General features: G+C 45.7%; 6 protein-coding genes across 6 annotated transcripts; 4 read left to right on the top strand and 2 right to left on the bottom strand.

Annotated features, from left to right (window-relative positions):
* Positions 1–2,007: 2,007 nt before the first annotated feature.
* Positions 2,008–2,937, top strand: GLAREA_04154 (uncharacterized protein; the record flags this gene model as incomplete). The annotated part of the gene is made up of 1 exon (XM_008084407.1): positions 2,008–2,937. One exon carries the CDS (start codon positions 2,008–2,010, stop codon positions 2,935–2,937), a length of 930 nt encoding a protein of 309 aa, XP_008082598.1.
* A 671-nt stretch (positions 2,938–3,608) lies between these two features.
* GLAREA_04153 (C2 (Calcium/lipid-binding, CaLB)) lies at positions 3,609–7,526 on the top strand (the record flags this gene model as incomplete). Its single annotated transcript, XM_008084406.1, has 1 exon — positions 3,609–7,526. The coding sequence occupies one exon, from the start codon at positions 3,609–3,611 to the stop codon at positions 7,524–7,526; it is 3,918 nt and encodes a 1,305-aa protein (XP_008082597.1).
* A 4,688-nt stretch (positions 7,527–12,214) lies between these two features.
* GLAREA_04152 (FAD/NAD(P)-binding protein) lies at positions 12,215–14,115 on the top strand (the record flags this gene model as incomplete). Its single annotated transcript, XM_008084405.1, has 4 exons — positions 12,215–12,351; positions 12,519–13,087; positions 13,149–13,682; positions 13,736–14,115. 4 exons carry the CDS (start codon positions 12,215–12,217, stop codon positions 14,113–14,115), a joined length of 1,620 nt encoding a protein of 539 aa, XP_008082596.1.
* A 691-nt stretch (positions 14,116–14,806) lies between these two features.
* On the bottom strand, positions 14,807–16,215 carry GLAREA_04151 (MFS general substrate transporter; the record flags this gene model as incomplete). Its single annotated transcript, XM_008084404.1, has 3 exons — positions 14,807–15,624; positions 15,679–16,052; positions 16,103–16,215. The coding sequence occupies 3 exons, from the start codon at positions 16,213–16,215 to the stop codon at positions 14,807–14,809; spliced, it is 1,305 nt and encodes a 434-aa protein (XP_008082595.1).
* Positions 16,216–19,529: 3,314 nt separating this feature from the next.
* GLAREA_04150 (uncharacterized protein) lies at positions 19,530–21,161 on the top strand (the record flags this gene model as incomplete). Its single annotated transcript, XM_008084403.1, has 1 exon — positions 19,530–21,161. One exon carries the CDS (start codon positions 19,530–19,532, stop codon positions 21,159–21,161), a length of 1,632 nt encoding a protein of 543 aa, XP_008082594.1.
* A 1,589-nt stretch (positions 21,162–22,750) lies between these two features.
* Positions 22,751–23,248, bottom strand: GLAREA_04149 (uncharacterized protein; the record flags this gene model as incomplete). The annotated part of the gene is made up of 1 exon (XM_008084402.1): positions 22,751–23,248. The coding sequence occupies one exon, from the start codon at positions 23,246–23,248 to the stop codon at positions 22,751–22,753; it is 498 nt and encodes a 165-aa protein (XP_008082593.1).
* Between the last annotated feature and the right edge of the window lie 2,273 nt (positions 23,249–25,521).

The following is a 25,521-nucleotide window of genomic DNA, read 5'->3' as shown; positions in this document are numbered from 1 at the left end:
GCGACGGTCCTCGGGTCACGGGCGTCAGCGGTCGGTCGCCCTCCTCAAAGGTCAGGCTTCTTTGCCGACCAACCGCCTCCATTCACAGCGAATCGATTCCAGAAACTCGTAACAAAGGAGGAATTGAAACTGGTCGGGCGTGAGTTCGGCCGTGTATGATTGTTGGTGGTGGTTACACGCGATGTTATTGGGTTCCTGTCACTCGAGGCTCTCGACGAGGCGACGGATATACCTGGGCTCCGGCCGTATGTCGAGTCGCACATATGTATACTTCTTTGTTAGATGTTTCCAAGCAATTTGTTTCGACTAAGCAAGATAAATTCATAGTGTTGGAATCGCCATCCGTGAATCCGTCTTTGGGTACTGCTACTCGGTTTCTAACATTAGAGGTGGCAAGTTTGTCTTGACACTTCGGATGTCAAATTCTTAGTCGGATGTACCGTGTACGTGAAATATGGCTCTCATGATACTTAGTCGAAGTAGTGTGATCGATGGTCATTATGATGATATCGAATCTCATGGAAATGTGTCATTTTGCAAGATTAATGAAAGTTCTAGTGTCTTTTAAATGTGTTCCTTGCCATGTGGTCCACGAATTGAAGGATTACATGCACTGACGAGGTTCATTAAACCGTGGCTGTATCCTTTACTCGTAATTCCCAACTTCCTCAAAGCACTCAACTACAGTCACGCTTAAACATCATTGTCATTACTAGTGCCAATCCTTAAGTGGTTGTCTACGAGTTATCCTCAGAATACTGTAGATAGCGAGATTAACATGTCCAAGTCATGATTAGTAGCAGCACCTCAAGCTTATTCAACGAAGCTCTCGCTTCTCTATACTCCGCAAAGATTCAGATGTGCTAACAGCTACCTAATCATCAGTCCTGCCATCGTTGTTTCATCTATATTCATAAGCATCTCTTTCCAAACAATCGATGTTCGGTTTAAGCTAGAGATTAATCAAGTGCCTAGTTAATATCGAAGTCTCAGCCCTATTAGTTGCTATCTCTACTATCCAAAATCCCTAAACCTCTCTCCTAACTCTATACAATGATAGCATATTAGTACAATATCGCAGCTCTACATGTCACCAAAAATAAGAGACGCCATCACACCACGTGGGTACGAGTACACAAAGTTAGAGTCCCTTACATGGTCTAGTTCGTGCTGACTGCAGGCGCCGTTGTTTCGAGTCAACTCCCACAGGAACCAACAGTTAGTGCGTACTCTCTTTGGTTAAAACATTCCGTGTTCTGCATCCTGTCGTCTTAAAAATCGAAATTTTGAATTTTCAGACGAAGTTGTTCACGGTCTCGACCTCAGGGTCCACAACGGTACTTGACCCTTGACTCAACGGTCGTTGGGACGGGAGTGATAACCTGAGACCTTGTTTTTCGTGGCTTTATTGTGTAACTGTTTATTTGGTGAAAGATGTCGGTAAGAGGGAGACGTAGGTATTGTAAGTTGGGGTAAGTCTGTATTCCATGATTTCTATACTTAAATCCCAAACTGATAGCTAACTCGTAAATTCAGGAAACACCAAACAGTCAGGACCTTGTTTGTCCTACTGCCACAGCTCACATGAATCGCACGCCAATCCAGCCTAAAATAACCTACCAACGCATCCATCATATCAGAGCTTGGATAACTCCTCCTCCTCAATTCGAATAACTCTAAAAGCGACCTCAGCGATCAAGGTTGCTGCCAACAACCAGTCATAGGCTGCGTCTTGTCGGTCACTGAAGAATTATTCAAGGTTAGTTCACGCCCGCAGACTTGGAAGTTGTCCGTGTCTCAACTTTGAACCTGTCGGTGATTTTACACATATGCAAGCTCCCATCTTGTCCTCCTTTCCTTTTGTGGGTAAATATTGGAGAAATTTGGACATTCACTCGTTACCTTTTGCACTTAATCACATTCGTTTTCCCGTACTCTTTTATTTCAATTTTCACGCGATACCACTGCGAAAGTTCCTAGTCAGTCGTTTACACCTTTTCCTTCATCATGAAATCCTCACTCCCAGCAATCCTCGCATTCTCAGTCTCCGTCCACGCCGCCAACTCGTGCGGAACCGGCTACACGATCTGCGCACCCGCAGGCGCAACATCAACCACCACCCCCAAAATCGGCAGCACCGAATTCCAAAGCCTCCTCAGCGACATCGTCGGCTCCTCGCTCCCCTCATTCAAACGCGATACCGCCGACGGCACCGCCTCGCTCTGCTGTCTCACCTCCCTCTCCTGTCTCACCCTCTCGAACCTCGCGCTCCCGTTCTGCTACGACAAATTCACAACCAACTTCCTCCTCCCCGATGGCAGTTTCGGCACGGTCGCCAATGGCGCGTATACCTCGAGTAGCGGCGACACGGCGAATTTATTGACGGGGGATTACACGTTATCTGGGGGAGCGAGCGGGAATATATATGCAGGCAATGAAGCTGCGAAACCGAATACCGCGACTCTAGCTCTGCCGCCGCAGTTTACGGGGACAGGTGTTGGGGGAGCGGTGCCTGTGAGTTCGCTGGGCGCGTTGGTGACTCTCACGTTTACGACGACGTTGCCGGCAAGCGTGGTGGAGGCTACGACGGTGTTGCCGGCTACGGTGCCTGGGAGTACGTTTTCGAGCGTGGTTACGGTTTCGACAACGGTTTCGCAGCAGATTGGGACGACGGTGAGTGTGGCTACGAGTGTTGTTACTACGGCGGAGGTATCGACTGCGCAACCAAGTACGGTGGCTGGGACTACGAGGGAGGCTTCTACTGTTCCGGCGATGACGAGGACGGTTGTTACTACGCAGGCGGTAGCTCCGTCTTCGGTTGTTGAGAGTACGACTGCTGCTGCTTCGGCGAGTAAGACGGGAGATGCGTCCAAGATGGGCGGGATGGGATTGATGCAAGGCTTGATGATGGCGGTTCTGGCGATCTTTCTATTGTAAATACGGTGACCTCTGCATATATGAGAGATGGAGAGCAAAGCAAGGCCCGACAGATGAAAAACATAGGAATGATATGCCAGGATGTACATCAGCTCACGATAATGGTACCATTCAGTTGGATTGGGGGGCCTGGATTTACGACATAATGCAACCGGCGTGTATATAGGATTGGGGAGTAATGGATTTAGGGACAATGCAATAGACACACTTCAACCGCAGTCCGTTCCTACGAGGTATATTCTGCTACTGTACCTCGAAGTACAATGTCCATTTCTCTAATGAATCGTATGTGAATAGTTCACGTGGTTGATCGATTCAGTACTCGATGTGCCGAGCCGAGCCTTACAGGGCCAACGATCTGTGCCTTGATAGCCGGATGGGGCACGAAGGACCCTACGCCAAGCGGACATCCCAGGCTTTGACGGGGTTTGCGAGGGGCTTAGTGACGTCGTGGGGCAGCAACATGGAATTCTTGTTTGTCGCATCATGCAACGACGAGAACACACGACACGATACAATCCAATGCAACTGCGGGGAATGAATGTCAGCCATGACAGACGGTAAGGACCATCTTTATTCTCAATTGGATTTTCATCTTTGCACTCCTCAATTGTTCAACACGGATTGAGGACCTAATCTTGTCTTGTTCTATTCTATCTATGTAAACAAACATGTCGTCCAACGATTTCGAACGCGAAGCAGCTCGCAAAGACTATCGACCTCCGCATTCCCGCAATCACCCAATTCCAACAATCCAAAAGTACCGTGAGCATCGGGAGGAACTCAAAGGAGATAGTCAGCGGGCGGAAGATGCACAACACACCGAGGAGGATGACTCGAAGACCAAGAGAGCTTTCAATGCGGTGAAATCTATAGTCAAGAATGAAGACCAGGGGGATGCAGAGGGAAATCCATATCCAACGCAGAATCTGAATGAGAAACACCAGGATAATGGAATATCGGGCGAGCATGATTCTGGCATACCGAGTGTGCCTAATGTGGATGGCAATGATGATTCGGGACCCAACAGCAATGGAAAGAGTGGCAAAGGCAAGGACAAAAAAGATGGTTCAGGGCAGTCAGCGACAGAGAAAACTGCAGGGACAATGGACCCGAAACAAAAGCGAAAGAATATGAAGCATAACAAACGAGATGATGGAGGTCGTGAGGTTACGGATCCGGTCACACATCTACCACTTGTCATTCGAGACTCGACGGACAAGGATTTGAGAAGAGCACCTGAGAATGAACCAGAACAGAAGATTAAGAAATCTACGACGGGGATGAGCAGTAATTCGAAGACACCGTCTCATTTGGATCGCGAGAAGGACGAGATACAAAATGGATATGATGGGATGCAAAAGACGTTTCCTCCTCCAAATTTCGACGACTTGAAGGCTGAGCTTATGAGACAGTATCAGTTGACGATAACTATTGGACTGGCTGTGATATCGGTACTGTCAGCGGTTGTGTTGGTTTTACTTGTCTTTCTGACCAGAGGATTGGGAGGCGACCATCATAAATCCGGACTGTCCAAGACGACAATGGCTGGTATAGGAACATTTATTGCGATTGCAGTGGGTTCTGTGGCAGTCGTCATATTCGGGCTCCAGGGCTGGCTCAGCAATAAGGTGGAAACATTATGGGAAGACGAAGTCTGGGATTCAGCAAGAGTAGAGGAGAGAGAAGGTCAAAAAGATTCCAGCCGATTGCCTGAGTCGGTGGCGTGGATGAACAGCTTACTCGCCTCGGTATGGCCATTGGTAAACCCTGATCTCTTTGCTTCCGTGGTGGATATGTTGGAAGATGTCATGCAAGCTAGTTTGCCAAAGATCATTCGGATGGTCAGCGTTGATGATTTAGGTCAAGGTAGCGAGTCGATCCGTATTCTGGGAATACGCTGGCTTCCTACCGGTGCAGCAGATCAATCCGTTGATGAAGACGGGAATTTGAAGCCTGCTAGTGATGGAAAACCCAACGATCGAGCTGCACCGGGAGAAGGACAGCTGGAAGATGATGAAGATGATAAAATCGAGGATGAGCTGAATGATGATCCAGAGAAGAAGAAAGCACGAGAAAAGAAAAAGGCCGAGGAGCAGGAAGAGATAGCGATGCGTGAGGGTATGGAAGCTGAGCAGGGCGATTTCGTCAATATGGAACTTGCTTTTGCGTATCGAGCTCGCTCGTCTGGAAAGTCGATAAAATCCAAGGCTAAGAATGCTCATTTGTACCTCAAGTTTTACTTACCAGGCGGCATCTTTGTGCCTGTTTGGGTGGAACTTCGCGGTCTGATAGGCACTATGCGATTACGGCTGCAACTCACACCGGACCCGCCATTCTTCAGTCTTTGCACTTTGACGTTTGTTGGACAGCCAAAAGCTGATTTGTCCTGCGTTCCGCTGTCGAAACATCTTCCGAATGTCATGGATGTTCCTCTGATATCGTCTTTCGTGCAGACCTCAATCGATGCTGCACTTGCCGATTATGTTGCACCCAAAAGTCTTACGCTTGATCTCAAGGATATGCTGGTAGGAGACGATTTCAAGAAGGATACTGTTGCCCGAGGTGTCATCGTTATTCTTATCAAGCAGGCCAAAGACTTCAAAGAGGGCGATGGTGGTATCGGCCCAATGAAAGGCTCGAGTGATAGCTATGTCACTTGTTCGTGGGGCAAGTTTGGGAAAACAGTATCTTCGACAAGAGTTATCGAAGACGATCAGAGCTCGATCTGGGATGAATGGGCTTACATGCTTGTGACGCCAGAGGAGCTCAATGCGGAGGAGAAGCTTCGACTGCAACTGTGGGACTCTGACAAGTACACTGCCGATGATGATCTAGGAAGGGTAGAGGTTGATCTGAAGGAGCTGATGCATAGTTCGAAGACTAAGAATACTATGTGCGATAGGGAAGATCGGTTCATGGGTGAGGAGCCAGGCGAGAAAATGCCTGGAACTCTCCATTGGTCTGTTGGCTACTATGAGAAAACGAGAATCACGGAGAAGCAGATCAGTCAGCAGAAAGAAGATGATAATATCAAGTCTAGGGAGGATTTGAAATCTCATGTTTCCGAGAATTCCGAGAGGAAATTGCGAGAAGCAAAAGAACATGATGAATCCAAAGAGATCAATCAACAAAAAGCGCAGGATTACAGGGAGCTGGAAAACGCGATGATATGTTCATCTCCACCAGATCCAAATTACCCCAGTGGTGTTCTGTCAATCCAAATTCATAACATTACGGGCTTGGAAGTTGAATCGTTACAGAAAAGGGATGAGGAGGGAATGGAGCAGAAAGAGGATGACGAAGAGGAATCGGAAGAATTACCCAGTAGTTACTGCACCATCATTCTCAACCACGCAAAGCTGTACAAAACTCGAACGAAACCTAAAAACGCCAAACCATTCTTCAATGCAGGAACTGAGCGATTCGTTCGTGATTGGAGGACTGCTGAAGTTATGCTTACCGTCAGAGACAGTCGGGAAAGGGAGCTGGATCCTCTCCTCGGCATCATCTATCTACCACTTGGAAAGGTATTCGAGAAGAGAAGCCAGATAATGGACACCTTCCCACTGGTAGGTGGTGTTGGCTTCGGAAGGGCTCGTCTATCTCTGGTCTTTAGAAGTCTTGAATTAAAACTTCCCCGAGAGCTCCTAGGCTGGGACTACGGAACTCTTGAAATCAGTTCGCCTGTCAAGTCAAAGGGCACACTTCCTCATGGTCTCGCAGAGCATCGAATCAAAATTCGGTCCAACCTAGGACGCGCAAAGTTGAGCGCTCAAAACGGCGAATGGCATCCAAAACGCAATAAGAAATCAGCGTACCTAGCTGTTCGCAATCGTTACGCCATGCCCCTTGTCATCGAGTTCCGCAAATCAAGCATCGGTCCAGACTCAACGCCCGCATTCGCCGTATTTTGGCTCAAAGACCTCCCAGACGAAGAAGAACAGACCGTCACCCTCAAAGTATGGACCGGCGGCAAAGACAACATCAAAACCGCCACCACACGCTCTCGATACTACGGCCTCGAAGAAAACGAACAACCCCTCGGCGAAATCGAAATGACCATCCGCTTCTGGCGCGGTCTCTCGGGCTACCACAAATCCTTCGCGCAAAAAGGTCGAAACGCAGACATGAAAAACGTCATGGAAGCCCTCGACACGGTGAACGACGAGATCCACGGCTCCATCTCGGATTCCTCTTCTGATTCTGACTCCTCTGATTCCGCCTCCGACGACTCCAAATCCGACCACGAAGCCTCAACCCGCCAGCAAATCCTGCAACCCCACAAACACTCAGACACGGAAACGGACTCGCATACCAAGAACCCGGTTAAGAAACTCAAGAATATGACGACGGACCTGGTGAAGGGCGATAACGACGCGAGTGATGGGGAGAGGGGCGTCATGGGCCAGGTTAGGGATTATGGGTCCCATCATAGACAGTTGCATCGGAAGCATCGCGGCGTGATGCAGTGGCGGGCTGCGAGGACGGGGGCGTGGGCTGTGGATAAAGTCCGCAGGGTTAAGGGGGATGTGAAGGGGGTTTTTGAACATGGGGGGAAGGAACCTAGTTTGGAGACTGAGATTTAGGGGGGCGGATGGGGGGGTGAGGGGTGAGGACAGGAGAGGAGGGGAGAGGAGGAGATGGGAGATGGGAGATTTTTTGTGGTGGCGGTGGGGGTTTGTTTTGGCGTTCTGAGTGAGGATATGATGGATGATGTGGATGAAGTAAAGATAAGAGACGCTACGGCGTGAAATCCGGACTAGGGAAGTAGGGTGTAGGAAATTAAATATAAAAGTACACAGCACATCCCACCACGTCACCGTTCCTGATGTCTCATAAGATATTGACATATACATAAGAACTAGTAACTGTCGATAGTGAAATCCGCCTACTGTCCGTCCTCTAACCCTAGACCCCGGAAATCTTCGTATTTAAGACGAATGGGCGGGTTATCTGTCGTTGTGTCGAGGGTTGGTGGGTATTTCGGAAAGCTGTTGACGAGATAGTAGAGAGGCTTTTCTTCGAGGTCGTGGCATTGTGGGGTATTACCATTAAAATGAGGGAGTTGGAAGATTATTCATCCTCTCTTCCCCAACATCCTTATTTCCAAAACAGGAGATTGGTTGTTAATTTGTATATAGGTTGTTCGTCTACTTATGCGCGGGGTTGGTTGGGAAATGGTTGGTGGTCTTATTGATAATACAATTGGAAATAGAATTAAACGGTTACGGTATCTAAAGTTAGGAATCGTGCTTTGTACTTGATGAGATAAAATCCTGGTGTTTTCGTTGTTATTCTAAACGATTCGTCGAACCCTCCGTCTAATCCACTCCCACCCCGACCCTTATCCCACCCGAGCGATCACAATCTCACCAAACCCCCATCCATCTCCCCCTCCCTACGACAGATACGCGGTGCAGAAAAACTGACACCGTGTTACATCCCTCCTGCGTGCCTTGGCAATCACCTCGCACGTCTTCACGGCGTCCAAGCCATAAGAACCCCCCAATTCCCGGAACCCGGGACACAGCTTCAAAAACTCTGCCGACGAATCTCTTTTGCAGCCGGTGATGCAGTCGCAGAGGCTTGGTGGAGTGAATCTTGTTAGTTTAGGGTGAGAGGAGGGGGAGGATACGGACGGAGTTGCGTTTGCTTGGGGGAGAGGGTTGCGGGTGAGGCGTGTGTGGATGAGAGGGCTGTTGTGAGAAGGAGGACGGTTGGGATGTGCATTTTAAGTTTTTGATAGGTGTTTGAAAATATGGCTTTGAGAAGTGAAGGAGTGGTATGGACTAAACTGCTCTGAGGTCTGATCGGGTTGGGCCTCTGTTATGTTCTGATTCTTTCGAGGGGTATAAATATACCACACCATCTGCTACACAGACTTTTTGTTTTTACACGGATTTTTCAATCCACCTTTTAAATTCCACATCGTACCACGAACTCTACGTCAAGAATCGAAAAGCCGCGATAACTACTACGGCTTTGAACCCGATACGTTTATCGGATCGACAGCGATTTGCACGACCCAGGGGCGATTAACAGTTTAGAGGCGTTGTTGTCTAGCGAAGAATAAGGAATCTCCTCTCTCGATGTACTGAATTCATCACAACGTCCCGCGGCGAAACGTCTATTTGAGTAGAATTACCACTCGTCCTCGACAGAAAAGACTTCTTTGGCTTTCCATCGGCGTGGTAATACTTTGCCTCCCGGATCACAAGCCACGGAGTTGATAGACGCGGACGGCGTTCTGAATTGGACCGTGATCGAACACAGAGTCGCACGAGAACTTTACTGTGTCGACACACCGGAAGGAGGGATTGGTAGTATAGTGGTTTTCAGGGGGGAGTTGATATGTCAGGGGGGATGGAAGGTGGAAAAAAGTGTTGGGAAGGTAATGAGGTTGGAGGGTTGAGCTGGAACTGGTTTGGGGTGATTAGCGTGGTCTTTATGGACAGAATAAATGTTTACTGGTTAGACTAGAGCTGGTGGGTTGTGTGACATATCCAGCGCTTACTTCCTGATACATCAATTCTGTCGCGGCTGGAAAATTAGCGGTAGCATTGCGCGGGGAAATCTTTCTGATTTTTGTATGCTTAATTGGTTTGTTGGAGGTGTAGAAGGAACTTTCCGTGTGTGTTGGTATGTTGATTTATGCCCTGTTGAATTGTTGGAACTCTCTCGTTTTTAACTTTGGGATTACCTGTCCATAGAGGCTTGTGTGAATGTCGTGGAATCTTTGCTGGTCTTCTATTATGAAACAGCTAAAGGGAAGATTAGCTAGTGGGCTTGGGTGAGTTGGTTTTTACGGCAACTTCCGAGAGAGATGGTCGACCACGAATCTTCGCAAATTGGTTCGCGGTTGAATATGTGACTATTGAGTTAATAGCGTAACTCTATTTTGTACAATGTAGCACACGAGTGCAGATCTGGGAAAGGTCGCCGACGACTTGATTATCCGTGTAACCTGCTCTCTAGGCTATTTAGAAACCCTACAGTTACTTCAAAACATACCTCACATACATGATTTAGAGCTTCAAAGCAGCCAACCATTCCTCAAATCACCCTATTTCTAACGACCTAAATCAAACCACCACAAAAATGCACTTCCCAACCCTCATCCTCCTCACAACCGTCCTCTCCTGGCTCTCCACCGCCCAAGCCTCTCCCACAAAACTGACCCCAAAACAATTACCAACCTGTCAGTCTTCGTCCAGCTTCCCACTTTCTTAGAACTGATAAACAATCCAGCGGACCTAGCCGTTTGTCTTAACCTCTGCAAAAGTGGTCTCCTACCATTCCTGACATTCTGCCCGCAACTCGTGCTACTCGGTACTAAGAGTCTTGAGGCGCTTAATGCTTGCGTGACGCTTGCGCTGGACGGTACCAATGAAGCAGGTTGTGAAGCGTTTTGTTCCAAGTACTTGGGGAGTGGGGTGGAGTAGTAATATTTACTGAATGAAAAAGTAAGATTTTGAGAAAAGTTGTTCCGAGACTTTTTGATGGATTTAAGATTTCGACCTTCCATAATTTGAGATATCTTATGTGTCTCTCAGGACAACGGGTCGTCAAACAAATTAACTTTTCCTCCAACCCCATCTTACGATTCCTATCCACCCCTACGACGGCAGATTCCTCTCACAGAATTTCGTACACGTGCTGTCATTTCTCGTCCTAAATTGCTAGGGTCGTACACCCAACGATAGCTAGGGTCGTATACTCAACGACAGCGCCTATCTGAATGAACCTCATTCACCTTCTAATAGGGAAAATATTCTTCGCAAAACTTCGCACAGTTACGGCTATTTATCGTACCTGTGACCGCCAGGTTCGTACATTCGAGAACGCCGCTTACACCGCCCCCAACTGCCAAGAGTTCAGGACAGAACTCTTCGAGGGCTAGACGACTTGTTATACAAGCTATGACACAGTCGCCGCGAGTCGCTGGGTTGGATCCCGGTAGTTCTCAACCAGGTTGATTTTGGAAAGGGGGGTTGCGGAGTGGTATGTCCATGGGGGTAGGAATGGCAGAAGAAGCGTGAGTGAAAGGTATGGCGGTTGCTATGAGGACAAGAGTTGGGAAATACATCCTGATAGTCTCTTCTAGATTTTAACTTGTTTCTTTTAGGGCGAAGAGGAGTATGGGTACGTGGTTTGATTTTGAAGTCGATTTAAAGTAGCATTCTCTTATGTTTTGACACGACAGAGGGTATAAATACGGGAGTAAGGTAAAGTCACACACATATGTAGTAATCAAAAGACCTCGAAAGCTCTACCACGTAGATTGTGCTATGTTCAACAATTAACGGTTACACCTTCTACCACGAACCTTCTCGGATTGCCCGCGCTTCACACTTTCATGATTTTCAGACGCTTATTGAAAATAACGAATTCCCCTAATCGTCTATTTTGTCAAAGTTATAGGTAAAAAGCAATTCTACACGCTTGGTACATGCCGGGAATTGATATTCTTATTATGAAGGCTATTCGGCTAGGTAGGCGTCGGCTTTCCTACGATAGAAGATCCTCGTTAATTCCAGAGTAGTAATAAACAATAAATGCTGTTTTGGATATTTACGGAAACAAACCTTCTAGATTCATCCTTAGCAAGATTTTGATACTGACATAGTATCTGAGTTGCTACTCGATCGCTATCATAGTTCAATGACACTTCTCTACACGAAATATGTACGTGAGCCACTGTTTTTCGTTTGGTTAACTTAGTCTAGCCTAAAGTTTGCTCTTATTTCTTAAGAGTACTGATGAAGATATCATTTATTTAGAATCCAATAATTACCTTGAAGGTAACCTGTTTACACGCAATATCGGGCCGGAAAATGTACCGAGATCCCACCATGTATCCCCGGTCTGGTCCCAGGGCGGCGAAACAGCTTGGACTAATCCGGTAGGATTCCTCGAAGGCGCTGGTGGCGCTTTACTGTACCTTTCGTACGTAAATTTGAAGCTTAAGATTTTAAATTATCCTGAGAAAATCAATATTTTCCCTGCGTGTAAAGGGAACATAACTGGTTAATTTCAATGCCAAAAGTATGCCAGAAGTTTCGATGCCAAAATCAAGGACTTCTCGGGAGACATCACCAAAAATGAACAGCCAAGATGGAGCTGATGGCGGCGCCAACATGGCGTACATGTTGCTGAATAGGCCTAGTGCTGACACAGCTGAAGGAGCCAAGGTATACCTTACCTTACCAAATATGCAACACTCACTTGATCCCATAAACTTAATTTGATCTGATCGAAATTGTTCACTCACGAAATGTTGGCTACAAATGAAATTCCAAGTCAGTGCACAGTTCTGGTTATAGGTGGTGGCCCTGGAGGTTCATACGCAGCTGCAGCGCTTGCGAGAGAGGGGGTTAGTACAGTAGTTCTGGAGGCTGAAAAATTCCCCAGGTGAGTCAATGTGCACATCATCTTGTCCGTATATTTTGAAACCCCTTTCTAAAAGCGGTGATTTGTACCACTAATTTCATCATCTTTGGTGAGTGTAAGTTCAAGTTATCGTACTTGGGGACAGAAGTTGGATTTATACCTTTGCAATTTACTCATATAAAATGTAGATACCATGTCGGAGAGAGCATGCTGGCTTCTATGAGACACTTTCTTCGCTTTATCGACTTGGACAAAGAGTTCGATGCCTACGGTTTCAAGAAGAAGGTTGGAGCAGCGTTCAAATTGAACGGGCGAAATCGAGAAGGGTACACGGACTTTCTCGCATCTGGAGGACCGGACAACTACGCTTGGAACGTTATTCGATCTGAAGCAGATGAGATCCTGTTTAAACACGCTGGGAAAAGCGGAGCGAGTATGCATGATGGGGTCAGAGTTGATCAAATCTACTTTGATAACGTCGAGTCCCAGTCCGCTACAAATGGAAACCGCGAGTCTCTTGGAAGGCCGAAATCCGCTTCCTACACTAATCATTCGACGGGTGCGTCGGGGACGATCAAGTTTGACTATCTTATAGATGCTAGCGGTCGTGCGGGAATTCTGACTTCGAAGTACTTGAAGACTCGCAAATTCAATCAAGGTTTAAAGAACCTTGCTAATTGGGGGTACTGGAAGAATACTGGCGCATATGCTGTGAATACAGCAAGAGAAGACTCACCATACTTTGAGGCGTTGACAGGTATTGTTTTCATTTGTCAAGTTGCTGATGGAAGGAACCCCTTCGCTGACTTCCATTGCAGATGAAAGTGGCTGGGCATGGTTTATTCCACTTCACAACAACACAACCTCTGTGGGAGTTGTGATGAACCAGGAGTTAGCAGTTGCCAAAAAGCGCTCGTACGGCTCTACTCAAGAACTTTACATGGCAGCTTTAAAGCTCGCACCTAATATCACCGAACTTTTGGGCAATGGAGAAGTGGTCACGAACATCAGATCTGCCTCAGATTACTCATACAATTCCTCAACATACGCTATTCCTTACGCACGAGTAGTAGGAGATGCAGGATGTTTTATCGATCCATTCTTTTCATCCGGTGTCCACTTGGCATTTGCCGGAGCATTAAGCGCAGCAACAACGATTTGTGCAGCTATTCGAGGGCACTGTGACGAAGCATCTGCTGCAAAGTGGCACTCGCGAAAAGTTGCCGATGGCTATGAAAGATTTACACTCGTGGTTCTAAGCGGATATCGTCAGATGCGCAAACAGCAGGAGCCTGTGCTTGCGGACTTCGACGAAGACAACTTTGATAGGGCATTTGAATTTTTCAGACCTAGTAAGACTCTTAAGCCCAATATAGTGTTTATCAGCAGCTACTAATGATTTTAGTCATTCAAGGCACGGCAGATATTTCCGACAAGCTTGCACAATCCGAGCTCTCCAAAACGTTGGATTTCTGTGCCTTTGCCTTTGAACCGAACTCTCCAGAAGAGCGGATCAAACTTCTGGAAAAGTCTTCTAATAATGGTACTGTAATAGCGACCGCTGCCGAAGGAAGCTACACTGAGAAAGAAGTGTCATTCCATGCGAACCTCACTATTGAAGAGGAAAGAATTGCCAAACGCATACGCGCAAGAAAAATGATGAGGATGGATGATTCTTTGGGGATTGAAAATTTTAGGACGGATGTCATTGATGGATTGGCTCCGTTTTTGAAGAGGGGGAGTTTGGGTTTGGTGACGCCTATGGGGTGTGAGGTGAAGGGATAGATGTCGAGTACCAACATACTCAGTGCTCTTTTTGCGATACAGGTGCGGACATTTTTGCGAGTTCGTAGTTTTGAGGCAGCAGCCATTTGAGATATGTTTTTATTTTCGGTACGGATTTGGAACCGCTAAGGTTCTTATGCTTTTGGACGGAAAGAAAATAAGTAGATGTTGCACTGAGAACGAGTGATGGTAAAATGACATATCTTTAAAGTCTGGTGCTGCAGGAGCTTGGTAATTGGACTGACTTCGTGATTATTTTCGATGTTGACCACGAACAAGCATTCGAACAAAAGGGCTGGAGTAGAAATAATCTCTGGACCTACACCTTTTTAAGTACTCGCAGCCTTCTTGACTTGCTACGACAAACACGATGCTTCAGCCCGGAAAAAATAATTCAAAACACATGCACAAGAGCGAATTGCTCTTGAGCTGAATCCTCTGGAAATCTTGCATTAATACTGCATCAATAATATCGTTTGGTCAAATTGTGTCATGGCATGAAGGTTGTGTATCCGAGGGCACGAGTCACGCGGAAGCGTTCCGTGATTCGAATAAATCTAGGGGGTGAAGGTGCGCCCTAACAAGCCAGTCTAACAGCGCGGCGGTATTTGTCCATTAATAAAATGCTGAAAAATTGCGACGTTGTCGAGATAGATATGCATGAACAGAATCAGAAATTCCTATCTGACTTTCATCGCTTCATATCTTGCTCAACCACAACAGTAGGCTCTCTCGAGCCCTCGGAAGATACTAAAATCTGATCCTTTTTCTTCATACCGTCTACCAGATGCTTGCTGATCACGGAAAATACACCAGAGACCACAAAAAGCACTGCACACCAAATCTGAAGCCACATCCACCCATTTGGCCTCAGTAGAATAGCACCTGCAACTGGTTCGCCTATCAGTGACCCAAAACCGGAAATCGCGAGCATCATGCCGAGCCTCACACCAATACTTCGCAAATCTGGAGATAGCGTAGCAACAATGGTTGGAGGGAGTGACACAAATGGGCCTTGAAAAAAGCCATAAAGCACACAGAAGATGATGAGCCCCGCGCCACTATGAATGCCGATCCAGCCAAAGGTAAGAACTGCAGCACCACCAGTGAGTGGGATGAGGACATTAAGTGGACCGATTTTGTCTGCTACAAAATTTGGAAGGAGACGGCCTGCTATAGAAGCAGCGTTGATAATTGATAACAGATAAGAGGACACCGTTGGGTGGGTATCCGTCCGCTCGAGGGCGTACAGATGGATGTAGAAAAGTGTGATATATACCGCCATGAGACCGAAGAACTGTCCTACACAGAAAGTCATGTATGGACGGTCTGTGAAGGCCCGTTTGTCGTAAAAGGGACGTTTGATTGCTGAATGTGGAAGTTGAACGGATAGAAAGCATATAGGTACAATGAGTATGGCAAGGATCATAAATCCCATGATGCGCATAGCCCATGGGAAGCCAACACGAGGCTCAAGCTGTTGGAACACAATAGGATATAATATTCCACCTAGAATATTCAATGTCAGTACATATTTCAACTAGATATCTGGGTATATCTCACCTAAGCTTCCCCCTGCCGATGCAACACCCAAGGCAGCACTTTTTCTCTTTACGAAATAATGTGCTATTACTGCTACACTTGGTAGGAAGAGGCATCCAAGTCCTAGGCCAACAGTGACACCCTGAGCAAGAAATAATTGCCAATATTCTGTGCATAAGCTGACCATTACCGTGCCAAAGACGACTAAAAGGCTTCCTACACGAATCAAAGTGCGCAGATAACCTCTATCGAATAGTGGGCCAACTAACGCGGCACCAACTAGAATAAGAAACGTCTGGACCGAGCCTATCCATGAGATATTGGACGGAGTTCGTGAACGAAGCAAATCGGATTGATAGAAGGTTTGAAATACACCAAATGAGTTCACCAGATCCCTGAGTCAAATGTTAGCTGATTGATCTAGCCCTTTCCGACATTGGCTTACCAAGTGTTAAAGAAAACACAAAATGAGCTCAGCACCTGCAGCCAGGCTTTCAATCCACCATCTAACCGTGTAGTGTGAGCTGATTTAGCGGAACCAGACGCTTGAGTCGTCATTGATACGATTGTGGGTCTGGATGCTTTGACACTTTTGTCTTACTCGAACAGACAGGTTGTAAAAGCTATGATAACGGATTAGAACTCGGTGTGCGTTGTGTCAAGTCTGAGAAGTCAACAAATTTCGAGCAATTTTTACCACCTCTTCCACCATGTTGGATGTGGTACATGGGTGTAGGTTGTGAATAGCCAAAGAACCCTGACACCAACAACAGCAACAGGAACAACAACAACAAGGCCCCAACTGTTGCGTAGGGTTATCTTAAGTATTAAACTGCTTGAGCATTTTGACCATGCATTGAACCGGTGCACGTCACGAACAGACATATATCCTAGTTTGGATAGTCGGAGCTGCCACACGGAAAAGCCATGAAAGGTTTCTGTTATTAGTGAATGCATAAGTGATAGCTTTATTTTGATAACATTTGTTGGTGATGAGATTGTAAAAGCATATTGAGAAAGATAGTGGAGGCAAAATAAACCGTTACCCTTTTTAGGGGGCTTGGTCGAATTAAGACTACACGTGATAGGGTCATCAAGCGAGATCACGAGTACATAGACATCAGATTGTTTTTTTCACATCGTAAAGTTTAGCAGCTATATAACACTACCTGAGTTCATACTTCAGCATACTCGAAAGAACCATTCTCGCTTCGTGTCACTGATCGCCCATTGAAATTATCGCCTCGTCAGTTAAGATTTTGACTGAGCAACCCGATCACGTGCCGGTATACCGTTTCACCAATCAGAAATTGTGCGACATATTTCTGTTAATGACGAGCGGTAACTTGACTCAAAGGGGGAAGTTTAGCTAAGTGGTTCTCTGGTAAATTAACTTACTATGTCTTTCGGGCTAGAGACTTCTTTATCTACACAAGTAAGCTTTATATGTTGTAGTAGCACCTATAAATCTGGAATTATTCCGTGATTGAAGCATCTCACGGACAATCCGATGAATTTCGTGTTCCAAGACAAGGTTGGTCAGGTTTGAGCTTCGAAAACAAATATTTTTGTGGCACAACGTGATACGTTGTACAATGTGCGGACTTGACGAATTATTATGACCATACGATTCGTGTAACCTACTGCTCTGGTGTATTTATACCAGCTGGAGAAGCATTGAAGTGACAAAAACTCTTTTCAATTCGATCTTGAAGCCGCCAACCCGTACTCAAATCACCACTTTCTTATCGAACGAACTAAATCACAATGCAATTCCCAACTCTCCTCATCATGACCGCCCTCTCCTTTATATACGCCTTTCCCACCGTTCCGATGCCAAGACAAATAAAACCCCGTCAGTCACTCTTTATAATTCTCTCCCGTCCCCGAAGACTAATCCACACTAATTCAGCATCTCCCACCCTTTGTATTACAGCTTGTACACAAGATCTCATTCCACTCATAGCAGGATTCTGCCCTCAGCTTTTGCTGCTCGGTGCCCAAAGTCTCAAAGCCATTGCCGAATGCCAGAAAGTTGCGCTCGATGGCAATTATGATGTGGACACTTGTAATGCGTTTTGCTATAGATATTTAGGGAATTAAGAGTAGGATATATATAATAGTACGTTATTACTGTTTCATATACAAAAGGGTAAGAGATTATACCTATCCTTATGATAGTGAGATTAATTAAGAAGTGTGCCTTCATAATTCTTTGGTAGGGTTTCAATTCACTGTACTGACATTCGTCCTGCCTTCTCTGTATGATAGAAGGGCAAATATCGACTATTAGAGATATCTGGTCATGCATGACCTTTAACCTCATATCAAGAAGAAATTGAGAAAATTAGAAGCCGTGTTGATTGGAAAAAAGACATTGTTGACAATATCTGACAAGCATGACGATAAAGTGACTCGTGGACTTGGCTCTTTTGGTTCATCATACGATGAGCATCGTGTCTCTTTAGCGAAGGAATACGCATAGACATTAGATCTGTAACTTGAAAAGGTCTAATAATTTATTTTGGCTTCTATGCGATTCAGCAACTGCTATAAATTCCAACAACGAATACATGACGCTGTGCCAATGCTTTTTGAATAAGCAGTTTCTCCTCATCGGAATCTGATCTAGAGTCGCGCCAGGGTCGGACAATGAAGTTGTGAATTCTCCGTCAAGGAATGTGCTGTGCCACACACCCCCCTGAGCATATTCTCGCTAAATCTCGCTTACCTACAAAGTGCCTCATTTTGTAAGTGATTGGACGTCTCGTGCGACGATACCAAAATATGGACAAGCTTGATGCATATCTCCATTTGACCGTTATTCAAGCTAAGTCTTTTCCGGAGATATCGCCGGTCAGCATCCTCCACCTTGATACTGCATGCCATTTTTGGCCGGACTTCCAGACTGGCCCATCATCTACGTGATGCTACAATTCAAAGTCTTATCTTCGATAAGATATAGAAGATAGATTGATGCTTTTGTTAGACTGTCAGACTTCTAACTAAATACTATTCTAGCAATCGATCGGAGAAAAATCAGCAAAATGGGCAAACCCATCACCGAGTGGCCACCCAAGGAATCAATCGACGATCAACATCCCTTCGACTTGACGTGAGTAGTGGTTCGTTATGTTCCCAGCACCGGCATATCAGCCAAAATCATGGAACGTGCCGGTCCGCTCAAAGTCCACTTCATTAACACCCCGGATGATTTTCAACGCTCGACTGCAATGACTAAGGGATTGACCAGTCTCTAAAGAACGTGTTCAAGCTCAATTGCCGTACAACCTTGTCATGTACCCAGTCTAGAATTTACCCAAAATCTAGGATCGAAAGCATCGGCGAACACAAATTGTATGGCAAAGTCTATCTAGTTGTCGTAATTAGAGGATATTTACTTAGGGTACGGAAGAAGGAAGAGTCGCCGTTTGTTCTTCTGATCTTGAAGCCTGCTAGGACTTATTTAAACTCAATGTCACCTGAACCATCCGGGGTTAAGTGGTATAGGTGACATGCAGCTTTGTATGTGCCTTGATCATACTGCAATTATTGCAAACGTCTCTGCATATCTCCACTTTATCGGAGCTGCCAATCAGACTCTGCTCGCTATCTTTGCAAGGTCGTGGCGAGTGATATGTAGCATGACATGGCATCCATAAAACAGAACAATCAATGATATCCATGATCCTTCAGCGGCGTAGCACAGGATAATGCGACAATGTTCGGTATATAAATACTGTCGTACCAACTATTCAACACGTATAACGAGATGAATAGATTAGCAACCAAGCTCGCATAATTTGAAATATAATCGCTCTATAGAACGCAATTTCTCTACACACAAAGCCAGGATCTACCAGAATTTCCCTATGGGTGAGAACATCAGCGAACTGGAGGGCAAGACAGTCGAGGTATCTGAGAGTCCTCTTGACGCTGTCAATTTCACACTATGGGACGATAAACCCCCCATTAATGATCCGAACCTCGAACTATTCCACACCACCTCACGCCCCATTCCTCCGTACTTTTGGGGTGGCAAATTCTCATCTAGCAAAGAAACAACCGTCTTCCCAACACATGATGGTTATGAAGAAGCGAGAGAGCTCATAGGCGATGGAGGCACCGAGAACTTGAAAAAGCTGACAGGTAAAGCTATTCAATATCTCTTAGATACTTTTGGTGCTATGGATCAACCGGAAGCTATTGCGTCAAAACATGTCGCTCGTCTAAGTCTTTCCCATGATCTTCAACGATGGAGAGAAGAACAACATGCACAAGGAAGAGTTCTGCCCAGCAAAGGTCACGGTCTGAAACCTGTTTCTGAAGAGGTTTGCAAACTTTGGGGGACCGAAAACTGGCCAGCAGCACTTACGACTCACGGGGCAATGTTCGGCTGCGCGAACATGAATCTGTTCATTGGGGCATACGATTCAAAAGCACTTGTTTCCAACTACTTGAATGACTTGGCGTTTTACTATGAGCATGGATATCACACAGTTTTTCCAGACTTTGAAAAGCTTCTCAAAAACTCGTTGACGGATGCTCATGCAATCCAGACCCCTGGAGGCCTCGAGCGGAGGATATCAGCAGAGATCGGAATCAAGTACATCAAGGCCAAGGTTGAGTTGGAAGAGAAGTACAAAACAAAGGTTGGAAACCGCTCCGCTATTATGAGTCGAGAGACCGCACAAATTGTCTCTCTTTGCGAAAGCAGTCTACTTGGAGTAGCGGGAGAAGCAGCTGCGCGCGGATACGACCCTGCTGGTATCATGGCAGATATGGTCTTTAGCTGTCCGGCAACTGATGTGGTCGATGTCGGCTGCGACTTGCACAATTGCGAGATCATGAACTCATTCCTGAATACCGCAGACTTTACTGATACCGGAATTGTGACCGAAGAGAAGCTAAGACGAATTTACGACGCTTACTCTTTTACGGGAGCACGCATTTTTGTTGATCGTTGGGCGGAACCTTCTGCTCGTATGAATGCGCAGCTGTACAAGTGGCACATTCTTAACGACAGGCATAGGTTTTACAGACTCGCCGTCCTGGGTTATTCAAAACGTCGCAAGACGCCACCCGATCAACGAGAAGCGGATTTTGATGAGGCTTTCGATGAACGTCTTCACACTACAGGGTTCAGTCGGCCGTTGAAGTCTGCCTGTGATGGCGGTGATCCTTGTGACGCTGTCAAAAGACTGGCTGAGAAGAGTGAACTGTCTTCCCTCATATATGATGTATGGTGGTATCTGGTGACAGGACCTATGGAATATGTTTCCGGTGGTAAGGTGGATGGGGATCGTGAATTAGAGCTAACCGATAAACTCGGTTGGATGCTCGCCTTTGCATACTCAAAAGGCCTTTTTCTTGAGTTGACGTGGCTGTGCTCGCACTCAAGCCACCATGCTTGGCAGGTGAACTACTTGTTTGAGGCTGCTATGTTTGGAAGCCTTCTGGACGATGGAGCTTTGGGCGGAAAGTTGGATAGAGTTGAGGCGTAGACTCTTGGGTTACAGAAGTAGGACAAAGGCCGAATATCTTTAATGGCTACTAAGCTATCACTGCTTTTGCACATTTCTATCCCAAAATTTCTGCACATCGCTTACTATTACTGAGCTCAATTAGATTTGGCTTTGAATAAACGGCTTCGCACGCGGGTATACATAGTGTTCCTCCCCGTTCCTCCCCGTTCGTCAACATCTCGTGTTCGTGAATAGAATAGTTTGCCTATAGGGTAGACCTCACTCAACCCTATTCGTCAACAGCCATCTAAACAGTCTCGAGAGTACTTGAGTATAAGTAAAGTTAAATAGTAACTCTAGAGTTAAGAAATCGCGAAAGTACGTTCGATAGCTATATAGTAAGTAATATTCTGATACGAAATTCTTCATAAGTGCCTAGGTACTTTTCTAGTCAAAAACGTGTTCAAAAGTCAGATATAAAGGTAATATCTTTGTAGTGTTTTAACTACCTAGGAATTTGGGCTATAGGAGTTGCATAAGGTGGAAGCCCGGAGATAAGCACGCTGTTTACGGACAGGGCGAGTAAGTGGGCGTTGTTGATGAACAGGGTCGCTATTTATAAATAAGGGGAGCGGGAAGTGGCTGGTTTCGTTCCAAAAGCGATATCTCGAGATCTTTTTAATAGAATTAGCTCGTTTCAACCGAGACATTTTTGGACTTTAAGAAGACAAAATTTTATATCTTAAGAAATAAATTTGTTAAGATACATATTTCAGAAGTCGTAAAAACACTGTTTTTCACGTATGTTTTGAGGTGGCCTATGTTACGAAATCAGCCACTTCGCACTTCCCCTTAAGGACCCTATAGGTAAACTCTACCACATTAACGAAAAGAAACTGTTGACGAAAGGGGCAGAAGAAATGCTAGGAGAATTTAAATGAGAAGGTCTCCTCCAGATTCCTAAACTGCCGTTGCTATTTAGGGCAGCGGAACAATCTAGCAGTTTGATTCCACCTCAAAGTCTAGATCGCTGGTTGAGATTAGAAAATGGTTTATATTCAGAATCGAAGTGAACTTTTAGTAATACATCTTTACGAGTTGATATTCAGTGCCAGCGCATTTCATGATTGGTCAGTTTGAGGCGCATGAGGTTGTGTCAACGAGTAGATGTCCTTGTGGTTTATCGTGGTTTCGCAGGAAGTGAGATAGGAAGACCTTGGGTGGGACCCAGACATCAGCGTAGACTTTCACAGCCCCATCTACGAATTTTAATCGGATTTGCTTTCTTGGGTTGTGCTATTCTCACAGAATGCTTGGGATAGTTCAGGTAACTAGTGAGAGGAAGGGTTCAAGAAAACGCTTCCGCGTCACATCCGTTGCATCAAGTTTGGAGATGATGTTCTAAGCATTCAAGGCTGTGCTAGTTATGGAGTTCAATCATGATTCGTATATCCCACGTCCATATTTGAGGTCCAGGTACTTTCTACTTCCCCCAGGTCATACCTAGCCTTTGCCAAAATGCAAACCAGCTTCCTGCTTCGACATCACCCAGTGCAGATTGCCATCCGGCCGCAAAAGATCCTAGAGAGCGAAAGGTTATTCATCGATATTGATGGTCTCAAATGCGGTTACTCACCTTCAAGAGGGCCTTGCAAAGTAAATCCTAGAGCTCTAACTGCCCAAGGTGCAGCATACATAAGCAGGCCAAGCACAACAAGGGTGACGACAACAGCTGTAAGAATTGGATGGTCATCCACGAATTCCCTTACAACATCGTTTGCTTTCTCAAACGCTTCCTTGACAGCTCCAGTGAACTTTGCATCTTGTCCTTCTCTGACCAATGTTTCGAAATACCCGAGTAGAATTTTCGCGATTCCTTCGTACCAGAGACCGTTGCTGTGTACAAAGCCGTTGTCCTCGACAATATTTTGCAATGTAATTTCTAGATTCCTGCCCAGCTTCTCGGCCACAGAAATTGCAGAGATAAGTGCTTCAGCAGTCTGAACTTCTGTTGTAGGAGTGATAACAGGGATTGCTTTTTCGTTTGTTGAGGTGAATGCAGGATTACTCTCGTCGAAGGTGGAGGAATGGCCGAAGCACTCAGCGATCGCCTTGTAAAGACCCATAGCAGATCTTGGTTCTGCTGCTACTTGGGAGTCGATGGCGAGGAATTTATAGCAAGAGGTGAGGTTGGGAAGTTGCGAAGGAGGAAGCTGAACAAACACAATGTTTCTGATTGTTGGCTGCCACCTACATTGAGGCTGGGTTGTTGGAATTAGGTAGAAGCGGGGATATGCAGTGCGACGACAAACACAATATGATCCTAGCGAATGGTGATTTACCGAGGAATCTGGTGTAACTTGACACGTCTTGGCAGGTAATAGAAAACTAGGAACTCGATGTAACGAGGCTTTATGTCATATGGAACGAAGTTCAAACTATAGTCGAGGATTCAGTTGGATTTTGAATTTGGGAAATGCCTCTTTCCTGCATATTTATACCAAAATGCTCCTCGTTTCGTCATAATTATTCTCATGCATCTAATGCCGTCAGAAGCCAAATCTGGTCAGGGCTCAGGCCCAACTTCCCAATTGCCAAATACTTACGGCGTACGTTTACTACTGGACATCTTACAGAGGCTATGTATGGTTTGGCGTAGTGAAAACTCGTATAGCAATTCACTTATGTAACCCGAAGCTTGCAATATTTGAACACTTACAATTTTGACCACCATGGGATCACTAGCGGCCTTCCTGTACACGCTGCGTTCTCCTTGCAAAGACCTGCAAACACCGTGTAAGAGATTTAGCATCGCCAGCAGTCCATTCCCGACTGAAGTCGTTCCAGACAGATCAACACGTGTCCTCCTAGTTGTTCTGAGTTATTTTCTGTGGAAACTGCTACCTTTGGAACTGCCGAGCATCAAAATCTGGCTGAAGCTCTAAGTTCTTTGCCTTAAATACATCGATAATAAGGTTGGTTCAAATGATGTCTTTGCACCCACTGGATAGTCCTACCAGAAACATGTTTTGGGAGAGACGAAGACTGTGCTGGGGTGGATACCTTGAAATAACTGGGCAAATTTCTGGGAGCCTTCTAAATTCATTTTGCTTGTTTTAGGTACTACGAATCTCCCATTATCTGAACCAGCTTTTTGGTTTGAAATCGAAGCAATTAGAATGTCTGTAAAACAAGCAGGTACCGTTGACTGCATTGCGTATATGTCCCCATTCGCCGAATTTATTTTTACCACAACGCTCCTTAGCCGTTGCGTCGAGCACAGTCGTGCCTACGAGCACGATATACCATCCGAGGGTTACAGCAACTACTAGAGTTTACATCGAGAGGCAAGATGGACGCTCAGGACTGCTCCTCGGAAATAAATTATTGCGACACCAGCGACCACTTTTGTAATTAAAGGTTGGGTTGGTATTTAAAGCGAGAAGATTTTGAGAGTTTGAGGACAAACGCTGATGTCGTAGGAAAGGCATCTTTGCTTTCCACGGTGTCCAAATGAGTTGTGCAAGCCTTTGAACCAATGAACCTTCACTAAGAAAATGCGCATCACTTCTTTCTGGTATTTTGTAATATGCTTGAGCTTCCCGACATCCTTCAGACGTGGAATATGGTATGTCTGTCTCTAGCATCTACAATAACTCTCTACGCGGATAGATGGATACATGGGAGTGGGTGCACTGGAATCTTAAATTGCAGCTTCTATCGCCCCTCACACTTTGGACTGTGCTATGGTGACAAGGCCGATTCTCACCCACTAAAATCGACCCGAATTCTCTAAGTATGTTTTTAACACCGAAGTGATCCTACAATCTGGTAGTAATGATGAGCAATAAAGGTCTAAAAGCCGAAGCCATCTTGCATTTCAAAGCAATGAACCTTTAATTGACCCAAGATATGTTTCGCGTCGTCTCCTGAGTCCTGAACTCTCTATGCTTGAAGAAATCATCCACAGTGGGTTTCTAGGGGAAGCTTTGGTCGGCAGAGGACCCGTACGCCGACTTGGTCTAGTTAGGTTGCGGCTGGCATGGCGGCTGAACTTTACAAGATCAGTAATCACAGGTCTTCAAAACACTACTCAAAAACCATCTACCAGCCCCACCGGCTGTTAATATGATGTCGAAAAAGAGACTAGCTCAGTCATTGACTTTCTTGGAAGAAATGAAATCTGGTTAATAGAGTGTCTGCTCGGACAATGCGGCTTATTAAATGAGTTCACCGCATCTCAACCCTGTTTACTAATCGCGTAGCGGAAGGGATTGGAACAACTAAAACACGAGCTCACGTAATGAAGAATGCCATGTATCGGAGATAAACAATATGTCGTTGCTTTTTTGTACTAAGATTTCATTAACGATCTATTTTGCACTGTGTAGATACATCG

Source organism: Glarea lozoyensis, assembly GCF_000409485.1.
Source record: "Glarea lozoyensis ATCC 20868 chromosome Unknown GLAREA2, whole genome shotgun sequence".
In the NCBI taxonomy this organism is placed as follows: domain Eukaryota; kingdom Fungi; phylum Ascomycota; class Leotiomycetes; order Helotiales; family Helotiaceae; genus Glarea; species Glarea lozoyensis.
The sequence above is the reverse complement of the archived record's forward strand: the minus strand, read 5'-3'. Positions and strand labels throughout refer to the sequence as shown.